The sequence below is a fragment of the Loxodonta africana genome, chromosome 7 (assembly GCF_030014295.1).
Source record: "Loxodonta africana isolate mLoxAfr1 chromosome 7, mLoxAfr1.hap2, whole genome shotgun sequence".
Lineage (NCBI taxonomy): Eukaryota > Metazoa > Chordata > Mammalia > Proboscidea > Elephantidae > Loxodonta > Loxodonta africana.
The window spans coordinates 1,034,620-1,046,206 of NC_087348.1; the positions used below are offsets into that span (position 1 = coordinate 1,034,620).

General features: G+C 57.1%; 1 protein-coding gene across 3 annotated transcripts in view; it reads left to right on the top strand.

Moving 5' to 3' along the window:
• The window catches only part of AP2A2 (adaptor related protein complex 2 subunit alpha 2), a 97,992-nt gene extending 88,172 nt beyond the window's left edge, over window positions 1-9,820 (top strand). For all 3 annotated transcript variants that reach the window (XM_064287552.1, XM_064287553.1, XM_010602439.3), the window contains exons 15-22: window positions 743-909; window positions 3,776-3,858; window positions 4,722-4,811; window positions 6,366-6,489; window positions 7,231-7,347; window positions 8,095-8,164; window positions 8,285-8,419; window positions 9,084-9,820. In XM_064287552.1, the coding sequence (XP_064143622.1) occupies window positions 743-909; window positions 3,776-3,858; window positions 4,722-4,811; window positions 6,366-6,489; window positions 7,231-7,347; window positions 8,095-8,164; window positions 8,285-8,419; window positions 9,084-9,161 (864 nt within the window). In that variant the 3' untranslated portion in view covers window positions 9,162-9,820. The remainder of the gene's footprint in view (window positions 1-742; window positions 910-3,775; window positions 3,859-4,721; window positions 4,812-6,365; window positions 6,490-7,230; window positions 7,348-8,094; window positions 8,165-8,284; window positions 8,420-9,083) is intronic.
• Window positions 9,821-11,587: the final 1,767 nt, after the last annotated feature.

The window sequence follows — 11,587 nt, forward strand, 5'->3', positions numbered from 1 at the left end:
GGCAGTGGCTGGCGCCTGGCGAGTGGGCAGAGCGGAGCTCGGGGCACCTAGTGAGCGTGTGGCCAGGAGCGGGGAGGAAGGTAGCTCTGTTTGAAGAGTGAGCAGGAGATGGGTGAGCTACCAGTGTTTCGTGCCTCGTCATGAGGTTCGGTCGTGGATTTCATTGTGGCTTTTTTTGTGTCTTAGGCCCAAAATCTAAAAGCATCTATTATTCTTTTTTTAAAAGTCTGGTCTGCAGACTTTCCATTTGCTTTTTCTGTATGGCTAAATAAACCCTAACGATTAAATAAGGGTACACTTAATAGTTGCTTTCTTACTTTTCACCTTTCTAAAAGCTTAATCTCGGACAGCGGACAGTGGAGTGCACAGTCTTATTTTTTAAACATATGTTTCTTTTTTATTTCTTTCAGGGCAAAGGGTTTTTCAGAACTGTATTTTTCATTCAAATAACATTTGTGAAAAAAATATCGGCTGTTTTTTGAGTTGTGTGAAATTGTGACTTATGGTTTAAGCTTTAGTTTAGGCTTGACTCTGAGGTGCGATTCTGAGAAATAGTTTTCTAGGAAATGCCCATTCACCCTGGCTGATCAGGACATCTAAAACCTTGAGGCAGCTGTCATGAGGGAGATGGCCGTGGGGGCCATGGGACGTGTCCGGGGGCCCGCGTGTGTGCTGGAGTGTGTTTGGAGTCAGCTCATGCCAGGGAGGTTCGGTGCTAATGCTCTCCTTCCTTCTTTTCCAGTCTACTCCATCGCCGTCGGCAGACCTCCTGGGTCTCGGGGCAGTGCCCCCTACTCCCGCAGGCCCCCCACCCTCCTCCGGCGGTGGTGGGCTACTCGTGGACGTGTTCTCGGACTCGGCTTCGGCGGTCGCACCTCTGGCTCCCGGCTCCGAAGATAACTTCGCCAGGTAGTCGGGTCAGCTTTGTCAGGCGGGAGGGCCGCCTCTCTCTCACATTTTGCTCTGTGATCTTCTGCTCCTGCCCCTACCTTTGTAGACTGTTGGTTTCCATTAGATAAAGATGATTTCTCAAGAAGGAAAACGAGGTCAGAGAAGCCAGCAGGTGGATGTTGGTTGGTCTGTTTGTAGTGATGTTCTGTCGTGTTGTGTCAACTGGTTTTCTTGGAGCGTGTGATACTATCTGTAGCGGGATTTCGTCAGCCCCTTGCCCTCCCCTAGTCAGGCTGCTCTCCCTCTGTGACTGCACCCTCTGGGCACTGTCCTTTCTTAAGGGAATTGTGCTCCTGTTGCTTCACCGCCAGCCCAGGCCACTAGGCCTCCGTTCTCTGCCCGCGTGCTGTCTCCTGCCCCTCTGCCCCTCCCCCAAGTGAAACCGAGGCGTCAGCTGTCCTCCCAGCGCTATTCTTTCTCACTTCATTTCGTCACGTTGGTCTTGTACCCTCCTGCTTGCTGTCCATCCCCATCTGGTCTGCTTATTCACGTCCTGTGGGCCCTCCTCCAGGCCCCTTGGCGGGGAGTATGTGCAAGGTTTTGGCCCAAATTGAGACTATAAAGTCTTTAGGAAATGATCTTTTGTCTCCATTTTGTTTTTGAGATTATAGCATTCTTGTGGTTTTGAATTTTTCCTGTTTGTATTCACATTACACAGAAATTCTTACCTCGTTACTTAGAGAAAACTGAATTCGAAAGGCAGTTTGGATTGGTGTCAGTTCTCTGTGGCTGAATACAGGTGTCTCACTGGCCTTAAGCTGCTGAGTGGGGACTTGAAAGGACTGCAGGGATCCAGTCAGGCCCCTGGGTTGGAGCAGCTGTGCATCACAGGAGGGCTTGAGTCAGAGTTGGCCGGGTCCAGCCCCTGGGAGCTTGACACCCTCGGATGCATAGCTCCAGGTAGGCCTCTGAGGCCTTGGTCTGGCTGGGCTCAGGGTGTTTCCAAGGCTTCCCAGGTGATGCAGGTGCAGCAGGTGATGCTGGCAGCTCTTGGTGTCTGTGGGAGCTGCAGCCTGGCTGAGCAGGGCCACACAGAGGTAGGACAGTGAGCAGGGGAGGCTGCTGCAGTGGTGAGGCCCGCGGAGGCACCTTCCCTTCTGGGCGCACGGTCCAGCACCTGCCCCTCCATGAGACCGTCTGAAGCTGGCATGCTCCTTGCTTGCTCCCTGTGCTGGGCAGCGTCTCCAGGTAGCTCTTGTCCTGTGTTGTGAAGCTTCCGGCAGGTGGGCTGGAGCTGGTTAGTGCAGTGTCCATTTGGCAGCTGGGGCATTCCGTGTGTGTTTACAGAAGGTGGAAGGCCATAGGCACTTTCTTCACACGCAGGTCACCTGCTGCCATGCAGCCTGTGGCATAGGGAGGTCTGTGTGCTCCACGGGACCTCTAACCTGGTTCCATTTGCTCTGTGGGATGACCCAGCGTCATGTGGATGTGGGGCTGCTCCTGTCCCTGAGCAGATGGAAAACCAGTGCCCTCCCCCACCCTGTCCGTAAATGTCAGCCTCAGGGGCTGAGCCAGAACCTGTGGGCACCCACAGCCTTGCCCTGTACAGCGTGCTGGCTGCTGCTGCAGAGGCTGGATCGAACGTTGGCGGTGCTGGGGGCCGTGGCATTGCTCAGCGTACAGCCTGGGCCTCTCGTGCTACCCGTCCTTCCTGGGCCGTGGCTGTTGTGGCGAATGCCAAGGCAGTGGCTGCACATGTTCTGTCCTGGAATGTTCTGGAAAAGCAGTGTTTGCACTAGAGGCTTAGTGTTTTACTGTGAAAAGCATTAACCATAGCTGAGAGGATGGCGAGCTGTCGAGTGTTGTCGGAGGACGTGGAGTGAACCGGCCGTGGCCTGGCAGGGCGTGCGCTCACATGACGGCCACTGCCCCGCATGTGCCAGGCTGCTGCAGCTGTGCTTGCAGTCCCCCATGGGTGGGCCCTCCATGTGTGGGCCCCTCATGTGTGGGCCCTCCATGTGTGGGCCCGCTGAGGTCTGTGTCCACATGGAGTGAGCAGTGAGCCGGACGCCGAGGTGAACGTGAGCAAAGCTGTCCTCTCTGTACTAACTGTTCCTCTTGCGTCTCTGTTGCTGCTCCCTCTGTCTTCTTTCTGTGCTGCTTGAATTAGCCCTGACCTGGCTTCCACTGAGGTAGTTTCTGAGGAGCCCGCTGAAACTGTGCACGATGCCGATGAACTTATATGCAAGTAAGCACCACTCGCATCTGTCAGGGCGGGCCCTCGAGCAGCGTGACAGCAAAGTCGGAGGACCGAGGCAGCACCCTTGACTTGCAGTCTCAGGGTGGGGCAGCCTGCCTCAGGCGTGCATCCTGGTGCTCCTCGGTGCCACGCAGAGCAGCCGGGCCGCGTATCGCTATCACTGTGTCCTCCACACACTGCCCTGGCTCCCCCACCTCCCAACCCCAAGCCCACCCTGAGGAGGGTCAGGGTGCCCAGCGCCCCAGCAGGACCACACACGGCATGGGGACCAGCAGGCATAGAGGCAGCCTTGTGCGTGTGTGTCCACGTGAGCCCAGAGCAGGCGGGTGCTGAGGGACAGCCCAGGACGGGCCCAGAGTGTCCCACTGGAGCACATGCAGGCCTCACACACCTGTCCAGGGTCCAAGAGGGGCCTGAGGTTCACAGTCCCGGTCCACCCGCTGCTCTCCATCAGTTCCCATCCCCAGTGCGGGCGCACCACGGATGCCTCAGGAACGCTTCTCTGCTGTACCTCCCCTTGTGCCCCCAACAGGCTTCTCTGGCCTCAGCTAAGCCCCTTTCTGGCTGATCCTTGTGTTTTCAGGGGGTGACTTCAAGTAACACATGCTGTCTCCTGTCTCCTAGGTTCGTCTGTAAAAATAACGGTGTGCTATTTGAGAACCAGCTGCTTCAAATAGGACTTAAATCGGAATTCCGGCAGAATTTAGGTACGTGTTAACTCCTTAATGAAATGGTACCTGCTTGGCTGCCCAGCCTGCCCTGTCGGGGTTGGGAGGGGCACAGGGAGTGAGGGAAAGCAGAGCGTGGTCCATCTGCCCCAGGCTCTGCGAGCAATGATGTGCGAGCTCGCAGAGTCTGTCTCCCCAGAAATCCTACTGTGAAAACACACTTGCGGTGTTTGTTCCTGATTGGGCCAAGTTCCAGAACCCTGGGTCCTGGTGGCAAAACGCTGCGCTTTGGTTTAGTTTGGAATTGTGGGAGAGGGGATGCCAAGCTGCTCGTCCTTTTCGGAATGTGAGGCTCACCCTCTACTCTGAAGTCAAGGGTTTGTTTGATGGTTCAGCGTCGTGTGAGCGTGGGGAAGCCAGGCGCCCTGCGTGTACGCTGGTGCCGAGTGAGGGGCGTGCTTGCAGTGGGCAGGGGTTCCGGAGTGGACTGCGGTCCCCTGTGTGACGAGTGGGATTGGGAGGACCCTGGGGTGCCGAGTAGACATGGGGAAGCAGCGCAGTGTGGAGCTCCAGGTGCTTATTCCTGCCTAGATGTATGAGTGCACCTGTGCACCCTTGTGTACACCACATGCATGCATGTAGGTGGGTGTGTGCAAGCCCACAGTGTAAAGAGTAGGGGGGGCAGCAGCTACCTCTGAGGTAGAAGGGTGGGTGATCGTCCAACTTAGGCGTGCTATCTGCAAAGCTAGACAAGTTGGTTGTTAATTTTAACGAGAGCTGTAGATTACAACCGTTTAAATTCCATGAGGGCTGGGGGGCTCTTGAGTTTTCCACTGTTGGTGTTTAGGTCAAGTGGGAAATGGTGTGTATGAAATAAACTGTTTCTTATTGTTTCCCTCTAGGTCGGATGTTTATATTTTATGGTAACAAGACCTCCACACAGTTCTTAAATTTTACTCCAACGCTGATCTGTTCAGATGGCCTCCAGTCCAATATCCTTTCCATTTCCCTCGTGCCCACAACTAGACAGAAGCTTGGGGTCCAGAGGAGGCTTTTGAAGCCGTGTTCTCGGTCTGCATAGCATGGAGTTTCTTGGTGCTGCGGTGACGCCAGGCCCTCGTCCGTCTGTAGTGAGGTCAGCCTTCCAAGTCTGGATGAGCGACAGTGGATGAGGTGGTGGTACGTCCTGTCCACACCCACGGTGCTTCCCTAGTGGCGGGCTAGTTTGCGTCACTTTGTTCAGCTCATTTCATTCTCCTTTGAGGTTATCTCCCTTCGCTCTGAGCTCTGGTTCCCTTTTCTATGTGCACATCAGGTGCATGGGGTGGAGGGCCTTGCCGATGGGGGCAGACTGGGGTTTGCCTTGTGCTTCTGGGGCTCTTTATTCAGACCAAGTTCTTGTCATTTCATGAATATTAAAATGTTGTCAGAACATTTTCCAGCTAAAGAAAGGAGAAACTGATACCATTTTGGTTATCCAGATACCTCTTAGAGGATCCAGCATCCAGGTGCCCTTGAGTTGACTCTGGCTTGTGGTGACTCCATCTGCGTGTGTCAGAGCAGAACTGTGCCCTGTGGGGTTTTCAGTGGCTGGTTTTTCAGACGTGGATCGTCAGGCGATTTTTCCGAGGCCCTTCTGGGTGAACTTGAGCCGCCAGTCTTTTGATCAGCAGCCAAGCGCTTAACTGTTTGCGCCACCCAAGGACTCTTCTCTAAGGATAGGTCCACCCAATAAAATTAGGGTGAAAAAGAGCCCCAGTGTGGCAAGGGAAGCCTGCTACATCTTCCTTCAAGCCCTTGGTTGTGGAAAAGACGTGTGTGACTGTAACCGCCTTTCCAAGCGGCCAGACCCATTTCCTCTTTTGAGATGAGGACGTTTTAAACTCTTAGACCATTAAAGCTAAGTGTTTCAGAACACTCATGTAAAACACACATGTGTAGGACTGACTATACTGAAAGTCTTGTCTGAGATCAGGAGCGGAAACCCTGACTCCTACAGAGCCCCCATTCTTGGGAGTCTCTGGGCTCTGCGGAGACAGCAGAGCTCAGCAGCTGTTGGCATGGGCACAGGGCAGGGGGCTGGCATTGGTCACTTAGACTGTTCTCCACGAAGGGTCATAGAGAAGCCCTTCTGGCGCCAGCATGAAAACAAGCCTAGTGGAACGGTGGTGAATTCTCTGTGACTCACGCATGACTCAGAGGCCTGTTCCTAGAATTCTTCACTTTAGGTTCTCTCCCTGTGATACCTCAGGCTGCTGTCTGCTAACAACAGCTATCTGTACCTCAGTACCAATACGTAATTGAAGTGACTTTAGAAAAATGAACAGTTAATTTAGGAATGTTGTTAGCTGTCACTGAGTTGGCTCCAACTCCTGGTCTGTGAGGTCCCCTTGGTGTGGAGGCTTGCGTGCTCTTCTTGGAGGCGTGACTGATCCTGTGGAGAGTCAGCATCTCCTGGGTCACTGCCAGCTGCCCTCTGCTGTTGGTGTGGCATTGGGCATGGGCCCACACTTCTCTGGGGCCTGAATTCCTTAACGCGCACCTACATCTGAACCTTCAGACCAAGCCCGTGGACCCAACCGTGGACGGGGGTGCGCAGGTGCAGCAGGTGGTCAACATAGAGTGCCTCTCTGACTTCTCCGAGGCGCCGGTCCTCAACATTCAGTTCAGGTGAGGAGCTGTCACCAGAGTGTTGGAACTTTCTGCTTCTTGCCCAGCTCCTGGTGTCTCAGGTGCAGGCGAGGAGGGTGGTCGGCGGTGGGGGTGGGGCACCATGGGACACGATGGGCCCTCAGCTTGTCCTCCAGGTCTCTGCCACTGCTCGCATGTCCAGCTCCTGGGGTTTGAGAGCGATTCTCCGTCTGCCCTGCCTGGGGGCTGTATGACCAGGACACAGACATTGAAAATAGCGGGGAACTCCAGGTTGTGTACCTTGCTGAGTTTGGGAAAATAGACCCACAAATTCTTGTTTGTTCTGTGGGTAGACTCTAATTTTTTTCAGTCTTTTCATGGGGAAAAAAAACCCAACTTAAATGATTTGGAGTTTTAGGATCTGGGTTAATGGGGAGTGAGGTGGCGGTGAAGGCTCTGAAGGAGTGACCACCAGAGGCATGTGCACGCGTGGGCTGGCAGTCACCTGGGCTGGCAGTCACCTCGGCTGGCAGTCACTTGAACGGGCTCGGGCCTGGTGTGCACCTGGTCCTTGGTGATACCGACCTGGAGCCGTGAGCAGTGGGCACGCTCACGCCCATGACTCCCCCATACACCTGGTCAGCCTTTGTTTCCAGGATAGCCCCCGAGCCCCAAGTCAGTGGGATGTGTGTACCTGCGTGCACCCTGTCCTGTTCTGTGTCGCTTTGCCAGCTTGGAGCTTGGCTGTTTGAGTTCCAGATTTCCTAACTTTGTATTTAGGTACGGGGGAACCTTCCAGAACGTGTCTGTAAAGCTGCCCATCACACTCAACAAGTTTTTCCAGCCCACGGAGATGGCGTCTCAGGATTTCTTCCAGCGCTGGAAGCAGCTGAGCAAGTGAGAGGCCTGGCATGCCTGGTGGGCAGGGCTGGGGGACAGGATGTGGCCCTGATCACGCTCACTGTCGCTGGAGGGGCAGGGGACAGGACGTGGCCCTGCTCACACTCACTGTCCCAGGAGGGGCAGGGGACAGGACGTGGCCCTGCTCACGCTCACCGTCGCTGGAGGGGCGGGGGACAGGACGTGGCCCTGATCACGCTCACCGTCGCTGGAGGGGCTGGGGGACAGGACGTGGCCCTGCTCACGCTCACCGTCGCTGGAGGGGCGGGGGACAGGACGTGGCCCTGCTCACGCTCACCGTCGCTGGAGGGGCGGGGGACAGGACGTGGCCCTGCTCACGCTCACCGTCGCTGGAGGGGCGGGGGACAGGACGTGGCCCTGCTCACGCTCACCGTCGCTGGAGGGGCTGGGGGACAGGACGTGGCCCTGCTCACGCTCACTGTCGCTGGAGGGGCGGGGGACAGGACGTGGCCCTGCTCACGCTCACTGTCGCTGGAGGGGCGGGGGACAGGACGTGGCCCTGCTCACGCTCACTGTCGCTGGAGGGGCGGGGGACAGGACGTGGCCCTGCTCACGCTCACTGTCGCTGGAGGGGCTGGGGGACAGGACGTGGCCCTGCTCACGCTCACGGTCGCTGGAGGGGCGGGGGACAGGACGTGGCCCTGCTCACGCTCACTGTCGCTGGAGGGGCGGGGGACAGGACGTGGCCCTGCTCATGCTCACGCTCGGTGCTGTTCTACACAGTCCGCAGCAAGAAGTGCAGAACATCTTCAAAGCCAAGCACCCGATGGACACGGAGATCACCAAAGCCAAGGCGAGTGCTGGTTCCGGGCCTTTGCAGAGACAGCTCTGTCCTTACCTTAGAATGGTTCTGGGTCTCCACCATCTGCTGCTCTGGTACTCAGGTCCCGGTTTCCTTATTTCTTCTGGGCAGATTATCGGGTTTGGTTCTGCACTCCTCGAAGAAGTTGATCCTAATCCTGCAAATTTTGTGGGTGCTGGTATTATCCACACCAAAACCACCCAGATTGGATGCTTGCTGCGCCTGGAGCCCAACCTGCAAGCCCAGGTCAGGCTGCGAGAGGCGCTTCTGAGCGCACACCGGGGCCCGTCTTGGTGTGGGTGATGCACAGGGAGGCACAAGGGCTCAGTGTGCCGTGGGATGCGCTCTGTCACTGTGTGTGCCGTGGGGCCCCACCCCAGCTGTGCACAGAGCACCCTGTCCCTGTGCCCTGGGCAGTGACTGCCGGTGCCACTTGCTCAGATGTCACGTGACTGTGCTCCGTGTGCTGGCATTTGTGACCGGCATGCTTTGCTCAGTGTTGTGCTTACTTATGACATCCCCTCCCTGCTCCTCAGTGCCATGGGCTGTTCAGTCCTCCTGTGGTTTATGGCCATCTCTGGACAAGTCTTGTGGGTGTCAGTTTTCCTCCCTTGGGTGATCCCAGCCGTGGGCAGCCCACTGTGCAAGGCTGCCGGCCATCCTCCTGGCCAGGCATCCTCCTGGGCTGCCCACCGCCCCACCCCAACAGCGTGGGCACCGTCGCCCCGCCTCCTGTGGCCTTGGGTAGTGTTGGATAATTTTCCTTCAGCTACCGACAGCACGTTAGATGCTCAGGCCCCTGTGAGGAGGGCCTCCTCTGAGGGGGGCTGCACAAGGCTTCGGGGGAGCCAGCGCTGCCCTCTGGGGCTCTCACAAAGCCATGCCTGACCTACCGTGCCCTCTTTTCCAGATGTACCGGCTCACCGTGCGGACCAGCAAAGACACTGTCTCCCAGCGACTGTGCGGGCTGCTGTCAGAGCAGTTCTAGGCCCCGGGCGTGGGCTGGCTTGTCCCTGTGCGTCCCCATCCTGACCGTCATCTCCATCACCACCCTAAAAACCAGCGTCCCGGTCTGGGCACCTCCTGCCCTCTCCAGCCCTGTCCCGGGGGCCGTGGACAGAAGGACAGGTGTGCATCTGGGAAGAGTGGCCCAACCGCAGTGCCACACGCAGGGCAGCCGTGTGTCCTGGGTCCACTTCTGCAGAAACTCAGGACACGTCCCTGGCTAAGTCTGCATATTAAAGGGAATCAGACATGTGACTAGAACTGGAATTTTCTTGCAGTTTTATAGAGCTGCCCTGCTCTGTGGTGACCATCAGCTCTGGACCTGGAGGAACAGCGCGTTTGTGGGTGGGGAGCCGGAGCCTCAGTCAGGCTGTAGCTGTTTGGGTGGCTGAGAGACCACGGGCTGGGCGTGCCGAGGTGTGGAGAGCACCGTGTGGCTAGGCATGGTCCTTGACCTTGAGTGGGAGCAGCTGCCTACAATGTTCTGTGGCAGCCAGCACCCATGGGGCAGTTTCTCTGGGGCAAGTTTTAAAATCTCTAAATCAGAAACGTTTGTGTTTTTAATGACTCTGTTAGCAAAAATGTTTATCCCGGCTAGATTTACTCCTGTGGTTTCCTCTTCCTAATACCACTGTTCTGAAAGGGCTGTGTGTTGTGTTGTTCTGACTGCTCGTTGAGTCCGTGAACTCACAGGCTAGGGGAGAGGCCTCGTGTGTGTCCTGAAGTCACGTCTTCTTTGCTGTTGATATTTGCTTGGCGGCAGCCGTGTGTGATGGGAGTCCCACGAGGGTGGCGGAGCAAGGCTATCAAAGGAATCCTGCATCTCTCCGAGGTCGGCAGAGGCTGGTTTTCCCTTGGAGCAACTGTCCTGTCAGTTGGCAGTGCTGCAGGCCTGCCCCTGCTGGGCCTTGTGGCCCAGCTGTACGGGTGGGGGGCACACATGGCAGGCATCCTGGGCATGGGACCTACACGGACCGTAGCCAGTGGACGGCCCAAGAGACAGGGACGTGCTGAGGAAGCACGGGCACTGTCACTGCATGTGAGCCTGCTGAAGCCCAGCCCTCAACACGCGGTCTCTGGCACAGGTCGCCAAGGCTGACGCCTCAGTGACACCAAGATGGGGGGGCGGTGGGGAGCAGGGTTTAGAGGCTAAGGGTGCTAATCGTGGTGTCCGATACCGTGCTGAGGGGCCCCTCCCGGAGGTGCTTAGTGTGGCGTCCAACACCGCGCTGAGAGGACTCTCCAGGAGGGGCTCAGTGTGGCGTCCAACACCGCACTGAGAGGACACTCCAGGAGGGGCTCAGCGGCGAGGAAGTGGGTGGCAGGTGTGTCTTGAAGAGCACTCTGTCGTCTTGCCACATGGAGGAGATGCCAACTGAGTGGGGCCTCTGCCACCACCTACTGCTGGTGCTTTGGAGCGCTTGTCCTGTTGCCCAGGTTACTGAGGGTACACGTGCAGACCCACAGTGGACAGCCCCTCACTGGGGCTGAGTCTCATCTGTGCCATCTGTGTGCTGGCTGTGATGTCATAGGGAATTGTGGGAGACCTAGGCACTCGGCAGAAGCTTGCGGTCCGCTGTGGGCCCTGGTCTTGCCAGGCTGTCTAGAAGCCTTTGGGAAGCACGTCCCACCTGTGCGAGTCAGCACCGCCTTGTAGTCTGTGCTGGGCTCAACGTATGGCTCGGTGATGGCGCCGGAGCGACTAGGCCCCATGCTCGCCCTGTGTCCCGTGGCAATGCTGCAATGGGTGGCCGTTCTGCCCTGACACTCCGACGGGTTAACTCCCTCCAGGGGAGTGCTGGCCAGCCAGGTGAGTGCCACTCTTCCATGTCCAGCTCTGCCTTCGTGTTGCAAATACTTGATGTCTGCAGTATGTTTCCTCTGAAGAGAAAAATAAATGCTAGAACCATGACCCAGACACATGTGTGGTCTTTGGGGAAGAAACAGCAATGTAAATGCGAGATCCCTGGGTGTGCCAGTGGTGCAACTGTGATGACACGAGACGGCCAGCCCAGCTTTAAGTGCTCAGTGCCACTCAAGGTCAGGGGTCACGAAACCAAGGTGCGTTCTAAGGCAGCGTGGCTTGTGCTTGACCAAGCGAGCACTGACTGGTCGAATGCTGCAGTGTTGACTAGGGGATATGTTCTCGTGGCAGACCCTTCACACGGTCTGGCCACCCCCCATAGTGCCTGGCAGGACCGTGGTACTGGGCGGCCTTGCCCCTTGGAGCCTCTGCTCTGAGGCGCATGCAGCTGACAGCCCCTGGACCTGGGCACCAGCTGCTGCGCTGCCACAGCAGGTGTCCCTGCCTCCAGCCACGAGCAGGCAGGCAGGGGGCTGGCTCAGAGGCCTGGACCCCGTTAGAGGCGAGGACAGCTATAGAGAGAGGGGCCCTGGGGTGGGCTGCCT